The sequence below is a fragment of the Sceloporus occidentalis genome, unplaced genomic scaffold, assembly GCF_023333645.1.
Source record: "Sceloporus occidentalis isolate IW3139 unplaced genomic scaffold, rSceOcc1.0.p SCAF_466, whole genome shotgun sequence".
Taxonomy (NCBI): Eukaryota; Metazoa; Chordata; class Lepidosauria; order Squamata; family Phrynosomatidae; genus Sceloporus; species Sceloporus occidentalis.
The window spans coordinates 128,928-152,139 of record NW_028317446.1 but is presented as its reverse complement, the minus strand read 5'-3'; the positions used below and the strand labels follow the sequence as shown (position 1 = coordinate 152,139).

Sequence of the window (23,212 nt, the reverse complement as noted above, 5' to 3'; positions counted from 1 at the left end):
CACTTTACCTAATTTTGTGAGGATTCAGAGGGAAAATATAAAAAAAAATAGTTTATTTTTCTAATCTTCGCTAGTTTTTACTAAATTTCTCATTCTAAATTTTCAGCTAATCATCCAACTGTGGTATGAAACGAAAGCTCTATCTCTCCTTGAAAAAACAATATACAGTTTACATGGGTACACTATTCACAGGAAAAGAGAATAATCGCTAAACCGACATACCGCAAAAATGGCAAAATTGCTCTGGGCTTTGAGGTACCAAAAACCCCTGGGATTGAAGGGGTTAAAAGCTTCCATCCCATTTTACTCTATGTTTACATAACAGTATGGACTCTCCCACTGCTATAGCAGCAGGGGGAGTGTATCCTCTTATGAATGCAAACTTTACATTAGACTTTATACGGTGTTAATAAAACGGCATAAACAATGTTATTTCCTTCTTACGCTTTGCTCTCACATGGTTTGGAATAAACAGCATTATGTTTGTTTACTAATAATTTAAACTCCACCCCACTCCCCCCTGTCACTAATGCGGTGTCCTGTTGCCACGGCACTTGGAGAGCAGCGGGGTACCATTTGTTGTCTGTAGGGGGAGGAGGAATGATCCCGCTCTGGCGAGTCATTCGCAGCTCAGGCAGCAGCAACAAGGGAAGGCGAGGACTGGTGGCTTCGCGGGCACTGCCTGTATCTGAGGAGAAGTGAGCGCGGGCTCCGACCTGCACGCGACGGAGAGGGAGCGACAGCAGGGGCGGAGGGGCGGCTGGATTGCTGGAGAAGGCGTGGGGTGTTTGGCCCCTAGTCACCGGGGATAGGCGACGTGTAGCTGGCTCGGTGTCTTCCCCAGGAGGGCTCGGCGTATGGTTTATGTGAGAGTGGGGATTCGTTTTCATCGGTTGTTTGGTTTGGGCGAGAAGCTGCGCCACGCAGAGGCGACAGTGACAAGAGCTGACAGGCTGCGAGGAGCGACCGGTAACACGGTGTCATTGTGCCCACGGCCCTCACTCGCCTAGCGCTGGGTCTGTATGAGCGCCAATGGAGTAAGAAAACCGACGGAGGAGCTCCCTGGCGGATTGCATTGTGGCTTGTGACGGGGATCATCCTTACCCATGTTTTCCCCCAGCCAGGAGGAGCACTGCGCCCCCAACAAGGAGCCCATCAAATACGGGGAGCTGGTGGTACTGGGGTGAGTCCTTCTCATGGGTTGCATGTGTTTATGGCCTAGCGCCACACCTCTGTACACCGGGGCTATACACCCCGCCCGGATACTCGGCTGCTGCAGAACATCTTGGGAAGCAGTGTGTCTGTCTGAAATGGGCCATGGCTTGCACTCTGCCTTTACCCTTTTGCTATTGAGATTGCACCCGCAAACATAAATGTTCTAAAAAGGGTTAGAGGAATATGTGTCCCCTCTGGCATATAAATGGTTATTTTAGTTACACAGGAATACGAAGGATCCGCGATGCAGATAATCTATACATCCCACATCGTGCTGTACAGTGACAGGGGGTGACTTAGAGAGCTGGATTGGTGCAACCTGTGCTGAGGCCTGATGGCTCTGTGAGCCTCCTTTGGTCTCTGTTATCTTAAGGGGTTAACTGATCTCCAGCCTTTCCTGTCTGAAATCCCGAGACATCTGGATTTCCCAGTTTATGCCGCCTCATTCCTGCTCCATGTGTGTTTTTTATTGGATATTTTTAGGGTAATAGGAAGTTTTTCCATGTAAAGTTCTCATTATTTTGGCTTCTTTCTGCCATCTGTAATCGAATCTGCGTTTGATTATTGGGCTGAGTTTGAGCCATGGATTTGGAAACGCAGTTTAGTCTAGGTCTTGGCTGATATATTCTGTGGCAGCGAGGCGCAGGCATGTGCTGTTGCGTAGTTGAGTATTTTTTACGTAAAGAAAAATGATGACGCTATTCTCCATACTGTATGCAGGACATATGACATCGTGGCCCGGCTCTGGTCACAGTACGTGGGTAATGTTATGATGTCACAGGACACACCATCTCTGCGGGGCCCATTAGGACATTGTGCATGCAAAGTTGGCCAGTGGCTGGGTCCCTAATCCAGTTGTCCAAGAAGTTTCTGAAACTCTGCTACCATTACCTCTCTGTTATCGTCCGTACCCCGTCTTGGCCGGTATCCACTGATAAAAGAGAAAACAACGTAACCTTATGTAATAAGACATGCAACCAGAATCCCGTCTCCTGCAAACTAAATAAAATGCAGATGTCCTGAAACGTTGTTTTAAGCAGCCATCTGTTTTCATTGACTTGAGCGGCGATAATCAAAATTTCTTTTGATGTTTACCAAGTTTATGTACTGCAAGAGTCCTTATAAGAAACACTGAGATAATTGGCTATTCTTATTGAACATGTTGTATCGTTATTGTGTAATCATAACATTAATACAGAATTAAGCGTGGTTTATCTCTCTGCTAGTATCACAGATGTCGTACCTTTTTTTAAATAGCTATCCAGTGTGACGGGGAATCCCGAAGTCTCAGAGGCCAAGATCCACGAGTGGCTCTCCCCCCCCCAAGGCCAAGATCCACGAGTGGCTCTCCCCCCCCCCGAGGCCAAGATCCACGAGTGGCTCTCCCCCCCCCGAGGCCAAGATCCACGAGTGGCTCTCCCCCCCCCCGAGGCCAAGATCCACGAGTGGCTCTCCCCCCCCCCGAGGCCAAGATCCACGAGTGGCTCTCCCCCCCGAGGCCAAGATCCACGAGTGGCTCTCCCCCCCGAGGCCAAGATCCACGAGTGGCTCTCCCCCCCGAGGCCAAGATCCACGAGTGGCTCCCCCCCCGAGGCCAAGATCCACGAGTGGCTCCCCCCCCCGAGGCCAATATCCACGAGTGGCTCCCCCCCCGAGGCCAAGATCCACGAGTGGCTCCCCCCCCGAGGCCAAGATCCACGAGTGGCTCCCCCCCCCCGAGGCCAAGATCCACGAGTGGCTCCCCCCCCCCCGAGGCCAAGATCCACGAGTGGCTCTCTCCCCCCCCCGAGGCCAAGATCCACGAGTGGCTCTCTCCCCCCCCCGAGGCCAAGATCCACGAGTGTCTCTCTCCCCCCCCGAGGCCAAGATCCACGAGTGGCTCTCTCCCCCCCCGAGGCCAAGATCCACGAGTGGCTCTCTCCCCCCCCGAGGCCAAGATCCACGAGTGGCTCTCTCCCCCCGAGGCCAAGATCCACGAGTGGCTCTCTCCCCCCCGAGGCCAAGATCCACGAGTGGCTCTCTCCCCCCCGAGGCCAAGATCCACGAGTGGCTCTCTCCCCCCCGAGGCCAAGATCCACGAGTGGCTCTCTCCCCCCCCGAGGCCAAGATCCACGAGTGGCTCTCCCCCCCCCCCCGAGGCCAAGATCCACGAGTGGCTCTCTCCCCCCCCCGAGGCCAAGATCCACGAGTGGCTCTCTCCCCCCCCCCCCGAGGCCAAGATCCACGAGTGGCTCTCTCCCCCCCCCCGAGGCCAAGATCCACGAGTGGCTCTCTCCCCCCCCCCCGAGGCCAAGATCCACGAGTGGCTCTCTCCCCCCCCCCGAGGCCAAGATCCATGAGTGGCTCTCTCCCCCCCCCCGAGGCCAAGATCCACGAGTGGCTCTCTCCCCCCCCCCCCGAGGCCAAGATCCACGAGTGGCTCTCTCCCCCCCCCCCCGAGGCCAAGATCCACGAGTGGCTCTCCCCCCCCCCCCCCCGAGGCCAAGATCCACGAGTGGCTCTCCCCCCCCCCCCGAGGCCAAGATCCACGAGTGGCTCTCCCCCCCCGAGGCCAAGATCCACGAGTGGCTCTCTCCCCCCCCGAGGCCAAGATCCACGAGTGGCTCTCTCCCCCCCCCCGAGGCCAAGATCCACGAGTGGCTCTCTCCCCCCCCCCCGAGGCCAAGATCCACGAGTGGCTCTCTCCCCCCCCCCGAGGCCAAGATCCACGAGTGGCTCTCCCCCCCCCCGAGGCCAAGATCCACGAGTGGCTCTCCCCCCCCCCCCGAGGCCAAGATCCACGAGTGGCTCTCCCCCCCCCCCCCGAGGCCAAGATCCACGAGTGGCTCTCCCCCCCCCCCGAGGCCAAGATCCACGAGTGGCTCTCCCCCCCCCCCCCCCGAGGCCAAGATCCACGAGTGGCTCTCCCCCCCCCGAGGCCAAGATCCACGAGTGGCTCTCTCCCCCCCCCCCCGAGGCCAAGATCCACGAGTGGCTCTCTCCCCCCCCCCGAGGCCAAGATCCACGAGTGGCTCTCTCCCCCCCCCCGAGGCCAAGATCCACGAGTGGCTCTCTCCCCCCCCCCGAGGCCAAGATCCACGAGTGGCTCTCTCCCCCCCCCCCGAGGCCAAGATCCACGAGTGGCTCTCTCCCCCCCCCCGAGGCCAAGATCCACGAGTGGCTCTCTCCCCCCCCGAGGCCAAGATCCACGAGTGGCTCTCTCCCCCCCCCCGAGGCCAAGATCCACGAGTGGCTCTCTTCCCCCCCCCCCGAGGCCAAGATCCACGAGTGGCTCTCTTCCCCCCCCCCCCCCCGAGGCCAAGATCCACGAGTGGCTCTCTTCCCCCCCCCCCCCCGAGGCCAAGATCCACGAGTGGCTCTCCCCCCCCCCCCCCGAGGCCAAGATCCACGAGTGGCTCTCCCCCCCCCCCGAGGCCAAGATCCACGAGTGGCTCTCTCCCCCCCCCCGAGGCCAAGATCCACGAGTGGCTCTCTCCCCCCCCCCCGAGGCCAAGATCCACGAGTGGCTCTCCCCCCCCCCGAGGCCAAGATCCACGAGTGGCTCTCCCCCCCCAGGCCAAGATCCACGAGTGGCTCTCCCCCCCCCGAGGCCAAGATCCACGAGTGGCTCTCCCCCCCCGAGGCCAAGATCCACGAGTGGCTCTCTCCCCCCCCCGAGGCCAAGATCCACGAGTGGCTCTCTCCCCCCCCCGAGGCCAAGATCCACGAGTGGCTCTCTCCCCCCCCCCGAGGCCAAGATCCACGAGTGGCTCTCTCCCCCCCCCCCCCCGAGGCCAAGATCCACGAGTGGCTCTCTCCCCCCCCCCCCCCGAGGCCAAGATCCACGAGTGGCTCTCTCCCCCCCCCCCCGAGGCCAAGATCCACGAGTGGCTCTCTCCCCCCCCCCGAGGCCAAGATCCACGAGTGGCTCTCTCCCCCCCCCTCGAGGCCAAGATCCACGAGTGGCTTTTCCCCCCCCCCCCCCCGAGGCCAAGATCCACGAGTGGCTTTTCCCCCCCCCCCCCCGAGGCCAAGATCCACGAGTGGCTCTCCCCATGGCCAAGATCCACATGATTTTTTTTTAGAGTTTCTTGAACCAACAAGAAATCTGATTGCCTTTTGGAGTGAAGAAGGAATTATCCCCTAAGTGGCAACATTTAAAAAAAAACAAAAAACGAATTAATGTTTTTGCTTTTTTTTTCCCTCATGTTTCTTTTTGACATATGTTTGTTCTTGTCGACCTTTATCTCTGAAGAAACCTTATCTTCTTCACATCGTGTTATTGACAAATACCCATCGTGTTTTGCCAGTCATTTTTATATTATTGAATTACGTTTTATATGTACTATTAACATACCTTCTATTAGCGCTATCACCGTCGTCATCAAATCCTTGTCTTATGTTGGCCGTAGCTTTATGCCTGTCCCGTGTATCCCTTAATCCCTTCGCTGTGCCGACCTCTGCCTTTCCACCTGAAAGGCTATTCCACGCACACCCTGCCGCTGGGTAAACAGATAGTCGCAGTTTGCTCATATTAAAGTAATTGTGATGTTTGCCGATATTATTTGTCTTGGCTGTTCCTGTGTAGTTGGTTTCTGCAGCCAGTTTTAACATGCTGTTAAATGACACATTGTTTTTCCTTGGCTCGGCCCACAAAGTGCAACATCTCGCTAGCGATGATAGCTTTCTTGTATTCATGTCGTGGTTTTATTTATGGAGTCGGGTTGTTGTGTAAATTGTCCAACACATTGCGATTATTTTTATTTGGTTTTGTCCCATGTTGTCAGGGATTGGAGATGATTGACGCTCGTGCTTCTTCCAAAAAGTGCCCGGGACTTCAGTTACTTTGAAACAGTGGCGTCGCTACAGGGGGGCAAGGGGGGGCAATTGCCCCCCCTAGGTTAATCCTTGCCCCCCTGCCGAATTTGGAAAAAAAGTCGCAATGCGACTTTAAATCCCGTCTCTTTTTTTTGTAATGCCGAGGAGAGAGAGGGGCGCCTGGCAACCGCTCGGTGCCCCCCATTCTCCTCCACGAGGCCTCTACCTCCGTCGCGGTGCCGGCATTTCATCCTGAGCGCTGAAATATGACGTCATATTTCGGCGCTCAGCAGTAAAGCAGCGGCCACCGCAGCAGAGAATGAAGACAGAAGCCTCATGCTCCCGTCGGACCTAAGGGTGAGAGACTTACAAAGGGGGAGGGTAGATAGTGAGTAGGGAGAGGGGTTAGAAAGTGATAAGGGAGGGAGAGGGGGTTAGAAAGTAATAAGGCAGGGGCGTCCAACATGCGGCCCACGGGCCAAATGCGGCCCGCGAGACCTCGAGGTGCTAACAGCAATCAAAGTCCCATCATGCCTAGGTTCCAGCACTTACACATCCGACCAGTAAATGCTGGAACCTAGGCATGATGGGACTGTGATTGCTGTTAGCAATCACACTCCCATCATGTCAAGTCAGCCAGTACATGCTGAAACCTAGCTAGCTGCCCCCCTTGTGTATTGATGCTGCCAGCATGTACTGGCTAACTTGGCATGATAGGAGTGTGATTGCTAACAGCAAGCACAGTCCCATCATGCCTAGGTACCAGCATTTACTGGTTGCCTGGGTATGATAGGAGTGTGATTGCAGTGTGGATGCCAGGGCTGACTTTGGGGTATGCAACCTGTGATCTATGCGTGTAATTTAGGGGGTTTTAAATATACCTTTTAATGACGTGGTTTTTTTTTTTGTGAATTCCAATTGATCTATACCTGCAAAGCTGGGGTTGTGTGTTATTCTGTAGATCCATATCTGCTATGCTATGTTTCCATACATTATTTATGTATACCTGCAAATACAGGGTTAATATGTCTTATTCAGTTGATTAATACCTGCAATGCTGTTTCCATGTATTTATTTGATCTATACCTGCAATGCTACGTTTCATATACTATTGTATACCTGCAAATACAGGATTTGTATGTCTGATTCTGTTTATTTGAGATCACAAGTGAATTTCAGTTGATCTATACATGCAAAGCTGGGTTTGTGTGTTAATGTGTTGATCTATACCTGCTATCGGCAACTGGGGCTAATGTTAATATATATGGGCAGCAGGGGCATCAATACACAAGGGGCAAAAACACTAAGGGGGATATAAACGACAATGCAGTGTGAAAAATCCATCCTGATGTAGACGTCTGTGACGTAGATTGTGTCCTGCTGTTTGTGTGTTTTTGGTTATGTAGCAGAGCCTGTCCTCGGTGTGCGTGTATAGGTGTTGGTGTGGCAGAGCCTGTCCTGGTGTGTGTGTGGTTGTTGGTGTGGCAGAGCCTGTCCTGGTGTGTGTGTCTGGGTGTCGGTGTGGCAGAGCCTGTCCTGTTGTGTGTGTCTGTGTGGCAGAGCCTGTCCTGGTGTGTGTGTCTGGGTGTCGGTGTGACAGAGCCTGTCCTGGTGTGTGTGTGTGTGTGTTTGGTTGTTGGTGTGGCAGAGCCTGTCCTGGTGTGTGTGTGTCTGGGTGTCGGTGTGACAGAGCCTGTCCTGTTGTGTGTGTCTGTGTGGCAGAGCCTGTCCTGGTGTGTGTGTTTGGTTGTCGGTGTGGCAGAGCCTGTCCTGGTGTGTGTGTCTGGGTGTCGGTGTGACAGAGCCTGTCCTGGTGTGTGTGTGTGTGTCTGTGGTAGAGCCTGTCATGGTGTGTGTGTGTTCAGTTGTCAGTGTGGCAGAGCCTGTCCTGGTGTGTGTGTTTGGTTGTCGGTGTGGCAGAGCCTGTCCCGGTGTGTGTCTGTGGTAGAGCCTGTCATGGTGTGTGTGTGTGTTCAGTTGTCAGTGTGGCAGAGCCTGTCCTGGTGTGGGTGTCGGTGTGACAGAGCCTGTGTTGGTATGTGTGTTTGGTCATCTGTTTCCTGGCACTTAACTTACAGTAGGAATTATTTAATTTATATTTATCCAGAGATAAAATGCCCTCCTGAAGTTGTAGTGACTTCAGGGGACAAAACGTTCAAGGCCCTGAAATCATTTAGTGGAAAAGTTATTTATTGTGTTATATTTATTTCAAGGATTAGTCGCACTCAATTGTGGCTTCAGGCTTCCCATGTTGAATGATCAAGTATTATTTTAGCCCAATAACAAAAGTATAATTCCATAGCACATTACTTTTGGAAATTATTAATGCCCCCCCAATTTGACTGTGGTATCTTGTGTGCCCCCCCTATATATTGTTTCTAGAGTCGCCACTGCTTTGAAATGAAGTTAGAATTGTGTTTATCAAGTTATACATGAAGTTTGTAGCAATCTGTGTAAAACTTGATGGTGCGACTGAAGGTTCTTCTAGCTGCGGCGATGACATGAATGTTGTTTTCAGGATTAGTCTATCAAGGTGAAAATCATGATATTTTATTTGTAGCTTGCGAGCCTCTTTACCTAATGAATCGCTTTGTCTCAGTCTGTCATATCCTCTGAATGTATAAACCTTAACGAGAGCTGCAGAAACTGTTGTCGCTTTATAAATAAAAGCTGAAATAATAATAATAATGAAATACACTTACTGTACAAAATGCAGTAAAATAAAGAAAAACTCTATTCTATGCTAGCAGTTAGGAATAGCTGCCTAAATAGTGTTGATGCTGGAGCGTTTCATTATGGCTGCCTGGGTGCTGCTTTGGCATTTGCCCTTAAAGAGACGGCGTCTGTTCAATCCTAGAATGCCGTTTGCACATTCTGCGATGCGGAGGGTTGTGGGTAAGTGCATATACTCGCACAATGGGAGTTGGCAGGAAAGCTACAGTTTCAAATCCCTGACCTCACTATGGATTATAAAGGGGGCAACTTTCTTCAGCAATAAGACTTGGCCTGGCCCTGCATAATGCATAGTTCCAGCAGCGAGATTAGCACAAAGATTTAGCAGTGCATAATACACGGCCGGCCTAAATATCTCAACTCTTCTACTCTGCCAAATCCTGCTTTAGTGAATAAACCCCTTTCACTTGTGAATATTCTCCATTCACTTGAAAACGAATCATTAGAAATGCCACTCAAGTAGTATCCCTGTATATGTGAGTGTGTGCTTAGCCAAGTATGTTCTGCAACGTACATTAAATAAATGTGTGTTTGGGGGGATAAATATTAACTTCTCACATTGAACAGTCTCAGCTGAAGCAAGAAAACAAGAGTTTATATAGAAAATAGAAGTGCAGTAACTTTCCGTATCTTCTTGAAGAGAAGCAAAGTTTAACGTTCGTATATAATGAAATAATAATATAATAACATAACGGCTCTTCTGTAGTAGTCTCTTGTAAGGTCTTTGGCTTCTTGTTCTAGATTTCTGATCACCTCCACAGGTACCAAGTTTCTGGTTTGCATTACCCATTCTGTGTGTTAGCCTGGTACTCTGATCCCTTTGGTTTCTTTATTTTTATAATTATTTATAATCATAACCTTTTGGCAGGTCATCCACAGTATGTCATATATACATAAGGTATATAGTATGTATAATATACATAAGTAAAACAAGCATGCTGCAGCTGACAAAAACAAAAACCTCCCAGCATGTTAAAGCGATCTGTCCGAGAAGGAAGGACAGAATTCTGGGGCATAATTACTGGGGTTTTGCCCCTTTTTAACAACTAACAATGCTGAATTTTCAAAGCAGCAGAATATTGATTGCTAAGTTATTGAATTTAGGCTATAAGGTGTTTTGCTTTTCCTCTCTAACCAGTCCTGTCACTTAGTTGCATTTCTGAGTGTAGATGTGTGTATTATTATTATTATTATTATTATTATTAATAATGATATTATAGTAAAAGTGAAACATTTTTATGTGAGATGCAGACTACTTTTTTTTACTTGCCGAACCACGTTGCCAGGATTCAGTGAGTGGACCAAACAGGGTTTTTATAGCGTGAAGCAGACTGTTGTCTTTTTAAATACCGTATTTGCTACGATTATAAGCTGACCCCCAAAACTTGAGTATTAATTTAGGAAAAAAGAAAAAGCCTGAATATAAGGCTACCCTATAAGAAAAAAGTTTTACTAGTAAATATTAATTCACATGTGAACTATTTTTTCATATTAAACTAAACTATGATTGAGAAAAATGCATTTTTTTTTTGTTTTTATTTGCCAACCTGCCCCCAGTTATGCACATCTGCCCCACGGCTTGCTACTCCGCCCCCCAAAAATGCCTTATACCCCCTATATGCCACTCTGCCCCCAGAAAGTCCTTATACCCCCATATGCCATGCCACTCTTACCTCCCCTGACTTACCAGTGCTTCCCTAGACTTCTCCCCGTGCCGTAATGGGGCAGCCGGTGGTGGACGCTGCTGCTGCCGGCACTTCAACCGGGGCTTCTATGAATGAGCACCGGAAGGTCATGTGACATCATCTATTTGAGGTCTTATTATAAGACAATGGTTATTTTTCGATCACATGTGGTAATTCTGCTCCATTTATATATTTTTATTTTCATCCCAATGTTTGTCATATTTTGTAACTTATTACTCAAACGCTGAACATACTTGCATATAAGAGACCGAAAATGTAAAACCGCAAACATGATCGTACCTCTAGTATATGTGCCATGTTGGCTGTAAGTAGCTTCAGCTCTGGAAACGACCTGTGCTAATATCAGCAGTGGAGGGCTGGCACCTTTTTGGAACAGCCTAGTGGCCTCCAGGCCCCCATGTAATCCACAAATACTCATCAGAGGTAGGCAACAATATTGTTCATGGTGGACATTTACTGGGGTCTGTGGTGGACAATTTAATGGATTTTCACAAACCTTGCCATGGACACTTTGCCTATCCCTGACCCATCTTACACTTGTCAATGTAATGTTAGCAGATGCGCTGTGGTTTAGATGTGGAGGCATTCAGATACACTCACTAAATCTGCATTAAAGCAGTAAGTGATCATTGTTTTGGGGAATTGTGCCCTGGGGGTTAAATTTCTCACTTGTGAATATGATTTTGCTTATCTTCATTTTCAGCAAGATTCTAGGTTTTTAGGTGTTGTATTAAGTGAAGTCTTTGGTTTCCAGGAGGGCACCAAGGACTTCGTTTAATGAACCACCTAAAAAGAACATCAACTTCTGCTGAGATGGATGGGAAAACACCCTTTACAAACGGAAGTGGTTAGAAACGTAGCGAGCACAATTACATTATATATATTGCAATTCACCTAATTAATTTGTTAGAAAAGCCTAATAATTTGCGTTTCTGAGAAACTAAAAACATCTGTTGCTGTTGCTTCTTTTAGGGTGTTTTTTTTTTTTGTTTATAAATTCACTTGCTTGTACTTGTTTGTTTAGTTTAAATGGTTAAACTGGTGGATGCTGTATCCAATCAGTTTCCTGTTCTTTCCTTTCTCATCACATGCAAAGACCAATCAGCAACAACCAGTGACTTAACATGTGAGAGAAAGCAATGGCATCTTGAGAAAGGGAAGTTTAGATATCTTTCCCTGTGACCTACACATGACCTGTTTTTTTGGGTTTTTTTAAATCTTAAAATACCATTACATACTTTTATCTTAATGTATTGAACTGTATGTATGTATTAAAACATGTAGCATATCCTCTAAGTGAAATGAATGTTTGACCCAAAGCTTCTTCTGTCTGATGTGTTGGGAATATTATTTGCTGAAGGCACTGGCTCATACTGTACGTCTGCAACAATTATTTTATCAGCTGGCGACTTATAACCTTCTAATCCTTACCTAGGAAACGAATCGTCGTGTATAGGTCAGGGTTTTAGTTTTCTGCTGCTTTGAATCTTTGGGCGCAGTATTGGTCTGCAGTTGGAATATCAGCTGCGGCACTTTAAGACCAGCATCCGCTAAATCACATACGTGTGGCCACATGCTGAGCGCTGGCGGTACACGGGAGGCGCTGGCAGTCACGGTCTGCACCGTGTTCCCAGTGACCAGGCCGGACCTGATAGCACTCATAGATGCTCATACATGTCTGCTGTGACGGAACTGAATGAGCATGTGTGTATAAACTTTACTGTCTTCCACACTTGTATACCGCTGTAAAAAACATACCTGAACAGAGATTTTCACAGTTTGCACCAGTCAGCGAGCGTTGTATAGCAAAACATCAGTGCGTGTGGCAGTTGTGGGTTGCTGGTTTTATCTTCATTAGGATTCATTTAGTACGGCGAGCTGCATCCATGCAGGTCCTTCCCTCGCCCAGCACTTACTTCCAGGTCCCATCTGTGTATCTATTACAGGGACCAGAACCCACCAGATCACTCCAAGGAGCACAGATTGTCAGACATCTGGACAGCTAGCCCAGAGGTCAGCGTGCACAATATACCCATATGTAAGAAAAAGACAAACTCATTGTGTGCTCTTCGACATTTTTGCTCACGCGCTAGAGTTCACTAATCGGTCAGCTCTACTCTGCTAATTTGGTTTCTAAATTTGTGTCACAATATAACAAAACTATGCAGGCAGCTGTTCTTAGAAAATCTTTTATAAAAAAAAAAAAAAAAGTGTTTAATTTTAAAAAAGGATGATGAGAGAATACAGGTATAGTGTGTGATGTTTTTTATTTTTATTTTTGTGAGCAACTTAAATGGATGCTCCAGCCATCATACGCACTTTAATTCATATGATAGCTGCGGGGTCCTGTTTGCCAATGCATGAGGCGGGAATCTGCAGAACCCCTTCATATGGATTTGCCCCCCTACCTCCCAGCTATGATATATTCCGGTGATCACATCTCCTTGCACGTGGAATTCTTACACCCGTCTGCTTCAGAGCTGCCATGGTGAAGGCTGTGGTTGGGGTCTGCTCAGACTCTTGTGTCCATGTGCTCAAAATGCTCCTATTGATTTTAATGGGATCGCTTTCATGCAGTTGATTGGCTGCTTTAAGTCAGTGGCAAGAGTCATCAGACCACACAAGGGCAGCTGCAGCTTCTACCTCAGTAAAGTTTATTTATTTTCCCCTCTGTTTTTGAAGAATGCATATAAAAAAATCTTTGCAGAATAACATGCATTTGTGCTTTAATTATCTGATCTGTACTGCAATTAAATGCGTGAACATCCATTCCGAAAGCTTGTACAGAGCATCGCAGTGACCTCGTGCTGTTAGGAGGCAGCCGCAAGGTAAGTTACCAGCCGAATTTATCATTAAAATGCAGCGTGGTCCAGGGAGGAGCATTTCACTTTGCTGATCGCTTTCAATAAGAATGGCTGTGACCGTCCCTTCCCTAGGAAGCAGAATCATTAAATCTCTTGATACTCGCCATAATGTCTTGACCTAAAGCCAAAGGTCAGACAACAATCCTTGGAGTAAGACAACAATCCTACAGTGTGTTTTCTCCTGCAATAACTCCGGGGAACTTGCCCTTCCATCAAACATTGTTAAAGTTCATGAGGGGTTATCTGTTTTGAAATAGTTTGTAAAATAATGTACTTATTTGGGATATGACAAATCTCAGTTAAAAGTCAGGGTTAAATAAGGGCAGATAGGAGAGTCAAGTTGTTTTTTTGTTTCTGTCAGAATCTAGGTTTCTATGGAAACAAAGGTTTTTGATAAGAAACCAAGTCACATCAGGATAACTTAAACTACTACGCACAAAAGTGTGTCTTAGTGACAAAAGTTTCAGTATTCTGAAAAAAAAAAAACAGGCTTCCAGAAATCCTCGTAGATAAAGCGATTATTTAATTACATGTTACTAATCTGTTGATATTATAGTCAACCTTCTTGTATTAGGTGGTTCATGGGCAGATGTCGTTATACGAGGAATCCCAATAAGAGCCTCTTGACACTGACACTTAACTGGTGATACTGGTTTTCATGGTGCCGTTCAACTTATGGTGAGCTCTCTTGCACGTTGGGTCTGTCATTGTATTCTTTTCTCCAGCCTAGTCACATAAAAGAACAAAAGAGCGACAGATAGAAGATGCTTTATAACTAGAGATACAATTGATCAATGCCAGTGTTTGTGGTGCATTTAATTTAAGGATTCCCTGAAAAAAATGTACAAAATTTGATTGAAAATATCTGGGAAGGGTTTTCTTTCCTGCCTTTAACAAAACCGGGAATGTTTTATTTGATGACGCTGCGTTTAATAAAAAAAAAAATAAAGTAAATGCCAGTGTATAAATCATTGTAGAATGCCCCCATGGTTCTCCAGGGGTTAAAAATGATCTGCCCTAGAAAGCCAGGCATGTTAAATGATGAGCTCATTCTTTGTGTCACATTCTGTCCGCTTGCCCGTACAACAAGCGGCCGGATTTGTACACCTGCGTTTAAAGATGAGAAGCGGCTTGTTGAAAGCTTCTAAATAGTGGTGGGATCTTTTGCATTATTCGCGGTCAAGCGTCGCTCACCACCCGCCGTCTTTAGCCTGCGGTAACATATCTAACATTGTGTAATGTTATCGTAATAGTTCTCTTGGTTGCCGCCGTAAATAATACCAGTGAAAGAGTAGCACCTAAGGAAGGAGGAGAGCCCGGGGAGATGGGAGTAATCTTGTTATCTGCCGAGATGGCCGTGTCAGTTTAAGCTTTCAAACAATGATCCCACAGATGACAAGAAAGTGGAAATACCAGTCAAATGAGGACGGAAACGGCTGATTCTTATATTCTCTTCCTAAACCCCTTTCAATAACAAAATATATGGTGCGTAAAGGTGATGGGAAACCCTTCCACTTAAAATTATAAAGTGTGTATATAGAGGCAAAAGGTTATCATTGTTGACCTTTACCCACCATAACTTTTGTTATTGGTATTTCTCGTGCTACCCCAAGCCTCATGCTGACGAGTCCCATTAAGGACGAAACCGCAGTCCATGAGCGGTGATCTGGCTACTGCACCTCTTCCCGAGTTTTGTGTAAAGGCTGTCCTGTACAGCGGGCAATTACTTTCAAGGGGTCCATGTATAAAGGATATAGAAGCAAAAGGTGATCATTGTTGACCTTGTTTGCATGTGCCTACCCAGAATCCCTTGTGGTTGTGTGGTTGTGGCAGCACCATGAGATTTCTGAGGGAAAAACAAGCCTTCTGGCTTGTCTGGTGTCTGTAGATGAGTGTTTAATAATACTTCTATTAAACCCCTTTCTACACCGACATCCACTGCCTTTATATTTGTAGAAGATCTTTGTTAGAACTGACTTTATGATACCCCGGTGTATATCTAGTTACGTTCCGTTCTGAGAGCCACCCCAACAGTCTTTCTTCTCTTTTTTTTTTTTTTTTTTCTTTTTTTTTTTATAAACATGATTTACCTAACTGGAATATCTTATTTTTTAAATTCAATTTTTCCCCCAAAAAAGTATATCTTCCTATAAACGCAATGACTTGTTACAAGGAATGAAAGTTTAATGTTTTGCACCGATAGTTCAGTGAAAACTGTCTAACAACTTGTCAGCATGTCTGGCGTGAACAAAAGTCTGGCAACTTGTTGCTGTTTAGACGCAACCAAACAGAGACAGAGAGTATTTTATTCTAGCCTGCTTTCCATCGTAGCACAAATATAGCTATAAAAATAACTAATTTTTTATTATTGCCAGTTTTGCATAAAATTCTTGGTATGTGAGCATCAGATCTCGTTTTCAATGAAATATTTCCTAGTTTTAGTCACCTGGAATTCTTGCGATTTGGGGGCTACTCCATCTCTGTTAGTTGACGGGAACATCACAGCATCGTGTATTTTAGTAAACTGGGAACATACTTCAAATTTCGAGTATACTAAAATCCACACTTGGGTTTTTATTAATACTCAATTAACAGCAGCTCAACCAGTTTTCGAAATGGTACTATCTTCTAGCAAATTGGCTTTACGAAACGTCTCTTATTGAAGTATTTTACCAAATTCTGTAAAGCGTTTTTGTTTGCTTAGTACCGACACTGTTGTGTCACCAGAATAGCTGGCATTGAGCATTTGTATTGTGCTGCTTTGTATTTGGAGTGGGGATATTTTAAGGCAATTTAACTCTGTTTATTCTTCAGAGTTCAGAGCGTTTCACAGCGTGTTATTTTAGCCCGTTCCTGACACCTTTCAGCCTAAACGGCTACATGAACTTGAACAACATTCAGCTGTTTCGCACCATACAGCCGAGCAGTCTGAAGTCCCGTCAGTCCTCACACTCGCTCTTAATGGGACAAACTACAACCGCAGCAAATTGTTACCTGCGAACGAGCTTCGGTGTGACACCGTTCCACGTACCGCAGAGCCCCCCACATTAAATAGTCCGGCATCCTAATGGTCTCTTATAACCCATGAAGAAATGTCGGAGAGGGTATCTGGAAATTCAGATAATAGCGCTGATAATGTTTGCTTTTGATCAGAATCATATTAACTCAGGTCGCCGGTTACCGGCCTCTCTAGCTGTCTGGGCTGTTCGTTTTCAGCTTTTGTGGTAATAAATATACTGACTAACCCCATGCCCACAGCTTCCCTCCAGTCCCAGCGATTCTGTAGCCGTCCTGTTATTCAGTCCCCCTGCAGGAAGGAGATAAGGTAGATCAACAAATGCTGCATGATTCTGGCCGCGGTTACGATGTGGGTAACAGTTCTCTGCTGTAATAAAACACACCTTAGCTTTGAAAACCTCTGCGGGTGCATGTTTTCTCACCTGGTGTAGTTCCTCGGAAAACCCCTTGTATATTACCCTTATCGATCATTAATTATTGTTACCGCACGCGTTTCCTTCTTCTCAAAAGTTGTGGTACTGCTGTACAGTCCTGCCTTATTTTTTTTAGATAATCTTAGCTAGGGCTGCAACTAACGATTATTTTAATAATCGATTAGTTGGCCGATTATTTTTTCGATTAATCGATTAATCGGATAAAAAAAACAATATGCAAATTTTTTGTTTATTTAAAATTTAATGAACTGGATGTTAAAAAACAACTTAAAATTTACATTAACATTCTTATTTTGTTATGATGTAATAAAAAAACAATATGTTCAAAGTACAAAAACCCAAACACAATATTTATGAAACAAAATAACCCCAAACATTCTGAAAAGAGGTGGACTATTACTGTTCAAGAAACTTTGCCCCAGCCCTGGCACTTTGCACCCAGCACTTTGCACCCGGCACTTTGCACCCAGCCCTGGCACTTTGCACCCAGCACTTTGCCCCAGCCCTGGCACTTTGCACCCAGCACTTTGCACCCAGCACTTTGCACCCAGCCCTGGCACTTTGCACCCAGCACTTTGCCCCAGCCCTGGCACTTTGCACCCTGGCACTTTGCACCCTGGCACTTTGCACCCGGCACTTTGCACCCAGCACCCGGCACTTTGCACCCAGAACTTTGCACCCTGGCACTTTGCACCCAGCCCTGGCACTTTGCACCCAGTCTCCAACTCTGCCCTGCACCCAGCCCTGCCCCCACATTCTGCCCTGCCCCCACACTCACACCCTGCACCCACTCTGCCCTGCCCCCACACTCACACCCTGCACCCACTCTGCCCTGCACCCACACTCACACCCTGCACCCACTCTGCCCTGCACCCAGTCTCCAACTCTGCCCTGCACCCAGTCTCCAACTCTGCCCTGCACCCAGTCTCCAACACTGCCCCCACACTCACACCCTGCCCTGCATCCCCACCCCCACTCTGCCCTGCACTGTCTCCTACCCTGGCCTGCCCCCCCACCCCCACTCTGCCCTGCATCCCCTGAAACCCCACCCCCACCCCCGCGAACCGCTCTGTGCGAATGGAGCCACTCGCACAGAGCGAACCGCTCTGTGCGAACGGAGCCGCTCGCACAGAGCGAACCGCTCTGTGCGAACGGAGCCGCTCGCACAGAGCGAACCGCTCTGTGCGAACGGAGCCACACGCAACTAAAAGAAGGCGGAGAGTGCAGCGGAAGCGGGGAACGCTCGCGGAGGTAAGTAAAAGGAGCCGAGTGCTCCAACAACGAATCGATCACTCGATTAATCGATAACGGAAATCGTCGACAACGATTTCCGTTATCGATTATCGATTTTATCGATTCGCTGTTTCAGCCCTAATCTTAGCCCATATTATTGTAATATAAAACAAGTTCTACCACTAAACATAAAGTTTTACATCTCCTCACTAGATTGTACGCTTATGAGCAGGGCCTTCTTTACCTAATGTATCGTTTTTGTCGGTTCTCGTTTTAATGTATGGACTGTAAGGAGTGCTATGTACTTTGTTGGTGCTATATAAATAAAACATGATATTTGCTATACAGACTAACTAAAAATTGCAATAGGGGGCACGATTTCAAGGACACTGCTTGTAGTATTTATTATTATTATCTGATTCATATAGCGCCAACAGTTATCAAAAGTATCTCATTTTAAAAAGATTCTTGTTTTGAGATAATACAGTGCTTTCAGGCAGTTGCGTATCTGTTGAGTGTGTTCCAGCTTGGTCACCTTCATAGAACAATAGAACGGCTCAGTGTTAATCACCCAGCAAGACACTAGAAAGAAAAGAAAACTTTTCCCCCCTATAGAGGAAATAAACCAGAATTCACTAGTACTGACATAACAGTCAGCTCATTGTCACTCAAAATGCTATGACTGACAACAATGGTGGTCTCCATTTGCAGTCATAACGATATTTATTGTGACAAAATAAAACCAAGTTTCCTTGTAGCATTCTAAACGCCATTACTGTATACTGTGTACAGTGCTGTATTCAACGCTCAAAGAAAATGCTACTTATCCCCCCCCCCCCCCCCCCCGACTGCCGGAACTTCAGTGAGATGGTGGTACTTGTTTACTGTATCGCCATGGCTAACATGGTAACGTTCACAAAAATATGTCAGCAATATGAGCTGTTGCTAAAGGTCACGCATTGGATTAAAAAAAAAATGCGGGTAGAATAGTGAGTGAAACGACTTTTATCTGTCATCCATATTTTGTTTTAGTTAGTTTTTTGTGGATTACTTGCTTTAAAAGATACCGATTAACAAGGTGGCCTGGCTGGGAACCCAACCGGCATTCCAAGGGCCCGAGGTCTTCCCAGGTGGATAGGTTTCTAGGTGTTGCCGTCCCAGTTTTCTCCTGCATGGTACAAGAATGTATTTTCTTGGTATACTTTCCAGCTAGAATATAATCCTTTAACTGCCGTGTGTTCTGAATTCATCCGATGGGACACGCAATTAAAACACTGTCTTTTCCTGCATAAACATTCAGGGTAATACAACATTCATTGGTGCCTTAAAATGAGCAATGCCTTTTTATTCGGACCCAACCAGTACCCCTTGTAAAGACAGCTGAGCGTACAGATGACTCTTAGATGGCTCATCGCCAGCAGGAAGCACGGAGCGGTCTTCATCATTCCATCTGCCTTCATTCTCATTATGTGCTTCTCTCTCTGTTAGCTCTGTTTTTTATTGAAAAATGTTTACCTGCGTGTATGCGTAACGTTCAGTGGCCGTGTACGGAATGTACACGGCCACTGAACGTTACACATATACACAGGTAAACAAGGAGGAAAGCGAGTGTATGTAGCAATTTGCATGCATTAAAATACATCATAGTCCATGCAAACGGGACAGGTTTTCAGCTAGCAGCGTTAAATCCATTGGGCCGTGTATCGCCCAAAGGTTTGCAAGCTGCACACACGTAAAGTACATACGCATTCCTTTAAGCCGAGTTTGAAAGGATCTGACTTATGTTCAGATCGTCTTCATAAAATGATTCAAATAATTAATGACTATTATATATTTATATCCATTTACGGGTAGATAAAATATAAGTATAAGCCTCTAAAATTCCTAGGTTGGTTTTAAATATTGTCACTTTATTGAAACAGAAACAGTTTGTTGAATCAGAAACAGTCTGAGCATGCTACAAATTATTATATAGAACTATATGTTGCTTACAGCGTGGATATATTTTGAAATTGTGTCGTGAAAGCACTTTCAAACATGGCATTAAGGTGTAAAAATAAACATTAGCTCCTAGATGTTCATTCCTTCCAAGATAAGAGATGGCTAGAGGATCCTTTCTTTAGAAGGTGTGGATATGTTTTCAAGATTTTATTTGATATTGTGACTATGTATTTATCTAAATAAGCTCAGCAATTAGATGAATAATTAAGATTTTTGCAAAATTAAGTCATTTCCAGTGGTTTCCATACACAATCAGACCTTCGGGGCTGTAGAATACATTCGTACATACATGGGAAAGAGGGTGCCAAAGGGCAGTATACCTCCGACACACGGACGCTTGCTAAGCCAAATTAATTGTACCCCTGGGTCAATATTTTTATGGTGCTGTCGGAGACAGGAGATAGCGCTACACGATATGCACTTGGAATAAAGGCGATTACTATGATTAAATGCTTTATGTACATTTGTCCCGTAGGTACAATGGCTGCCTTCCAAATGGAGACAGAGGAAGACGGAAAAGCAGATTTGCACTATATAAACGGCCCAAATCTAACGGAGTCAGAGCCAGCACTGTGCACGTGATTTCAACCCCACAGGCCTCCAAGGTGGGATCTACTTTGCAGGTTACTTTTTTTTTGTGCTTCTTTTGACCCCTCAATTGCATGAATGAGAATGTTACCCCATGGCCGGTGATATTTGTGTATTTGGGAAAAAAAATCCATAGCAACCTTGTGCTTTTATATGTTCCCTTTTAACTAACATGGGTGCGTGTAGCACGCTTCATTGGATGTCCTCTCTTGCTATTTGGTATGGGATTTTTGGGGGGTTGATTAGCATCTGACTCTTTTATATGAGATTATTAAGATCCTCAGTCCGCCATCGTCCCGAGCTGGAATCTGGGATTCTGATGGTTTCATCCTGATCTCTGCCTTTAGAGGAGAAAGTATTTGGACGTCCCCAACTCCGGCCGCACGAGTGCATTACACCGGGTGCTGCCGCCTTCTAGAGACCAGTAAATTAAGCCAGCTGTTTCACTAAAGCTGAATTCCCTAACTGAAGCCTAATTAAATACAGCAGTACTGCCACTTTAACGACTAAATAGGACAGTCCGTAATGTTGAATATTTGTTTAAAAGTCCTCTTCTTGCCTGGTAAAAATAAGGTAAATCTTGCTGAGGTCTCGTATAGCTGGCGGTTTAGAATATGCGACTCAACTCATGGGATCGGTAGGATTGTTTGTTTTTAGAGAAAACTAAATCTTGAGAAATACCTGTGTGTCTTGATCACTGCACTGGATGTTACATACATACCCTGCAAGTCTGTGCAGGCAGGGGCTCTTCTGCAAATACTTACTGGGTGGTCCTTTCATTCCCCCTCCCCTACTCAAAACCAAAAAGAAAAACCTGCACGTTATAGACAGTGGCACAGAAGTAGAAAATGAGCCCTTAAAAAGAAAGAAAACCCCTGCCCTGACTTGGTTCCGCTTTCCTCTGGGTTTGAGCCCCTGAATAATGTCTTCAGTCTAGCTGCGCGACCCTAGATTTTTTTGCCTGTTTATTCTAAGTGTTTTTGCAGTTCTGGTCATCTTGCCTGCTCCTAAAGAGCTGAGCTGATGTTTGCCTAATTGTCTTTTTCTAATATATATCGTGTCTTCCCTGCTACCTTTTTTGTGCAGTGCTACTACAGCTGCCAACTTCCAGTCTTCTGGAACTACTCTTGGCATTAGAGACTGCTTAAATAAGCTGCTAGTGGGTTTGCCTGGACACGTCGAAACTCTTTTGCGCTTAACCCATCAGGCCCCGTGAGTTTGTCTGTTTTTATTTTGGAGAGTTCTTCCTCTGTGTAAACACACACAGTTTACATGTCACCCTATTTCTCTTTGCTAAGAAGAACTTCCTCTGTAAAAAAACAGAAGTATTTATTCTCCACACTGATTGATGGTCACTGGAGCCCAATCGTCTCCTACAGGGACATCCAAAACCAGGTCTCCGTTTGTAGATACCAAGTCCAGCACAGCCTCTTTCCTTGTTAGCTCCTCTACCTATCGCCTAAGACTCTGTAAGGAATTTACAAGGTCTCTACTTTTTCTGTTTCTTTTTTACGAGATTCAACTCCCCCATAATGATAACCTCACCTCTCATCGACATCTTAGTCATTTCTTCAAGTAGCAGATGGTCGAGCTCCTCCTCGTGTCCAGGGTTTATACATCAACCACTTTGTTAGCAAGTTCTAAAATTACCCAAACTTTCTCTAGGTTCTCCCTATTACGTAATATAATATTAACCATTACGGAATATTTCATAATATGCAATGCATCAAATATATCTTTCTTCCTTACTAGCTGTTATTGCAAAGTTGCTGAAAGGGCAATAACTTCGGGACAAGGAATGAGTTGCATAACACGGACCCTGCTAACAAACTTCTGCCAATCTGTGCTTCTACAAACATAAGCTTCTAAATATCCTGAAAATGGTGAAGCTGACTGCCAAAAAAAGCTGCAGGAAGTTTCAATTAAAAATTGGTTATTCTGAGAGCCGTAGCATGGTTTTTGAACAGTCCCCGTAGTCCTGTTTTCAGAAATAAAGATGCCAGACGTTTGGAGATGCCGCATATACCTTTAAATATATTATTTTTTTTCTTCTACGGTCACCCAAATATTTGTTTTAAAAAAATCAAATATTGCGGGTCGTAGCACAGAAAGTCTAAGCAGCGTGGCACGTGTAAATATTTGCCTGTTGGGATATGTTTGCTTTGAGGCTGTATTGCCTATTAAAGTAGAATGTCAAGTATCCTACCACTAAGACTTATAAAGGAGTAATGTTATTTCTCCACGGCCCAAAGAGACTTTCATGCAGACTGCGAAGTGCTTACGTTACCCTCCAGAAACGTGCAGCTTGTTTATTTCGTTTCATCCTCTGTATTTCCAAACGGAATGAAGACGTTCCACTCCTACTAAAATAAGTTGCTTTCCACAATGCTGTGAGCCTTTTGATCTGTTCAATTAAATAACTACTTCTATAGGGCGAATATTATGCATAAGCTTGTATTTCTGTAGTCAGCGGACATTGTGTAATGTAAATTATTTATTTCTTTTTTAGCCGTGGCTACTGCTATTCTGTAGAATCCAATGCAAGAATGTTTTGGGTTTTTTTTAATTATTTATTTTTACCACTTTTTTATATTAAATACCACCCAAGTATGTGAGGGGGGGG

General features: G+C 45.9%; 1 protein-coding gene across 1 annotated transcript in view; it reads left to right on the top strand.

Moving 5' to 3' along the window:
* Positions 1-1,106: 1,106 nt before the first annotated feature.
* Positions 1,107-23,212, top strand: part of LOC149271734 (E3 ubiquitin-protein ligase pellino homolog 2-like) — a 32,365-nt gene continuing 10,259 nt past the window's right edge. Inside the window, exons 1-2 of the mRNA XM_089507164.1 lie at positions 1,107-1,183; positions 20,477-20,606. Of these exons, the coding sequence (XP_089363290.1) occupies positions 1,107-1,183; positions 20,477-20,606 (207 nt within the window). The remainder of the gene's footprint in view (positions 1,184-20,476; positions 20,607-23,212) is intronic.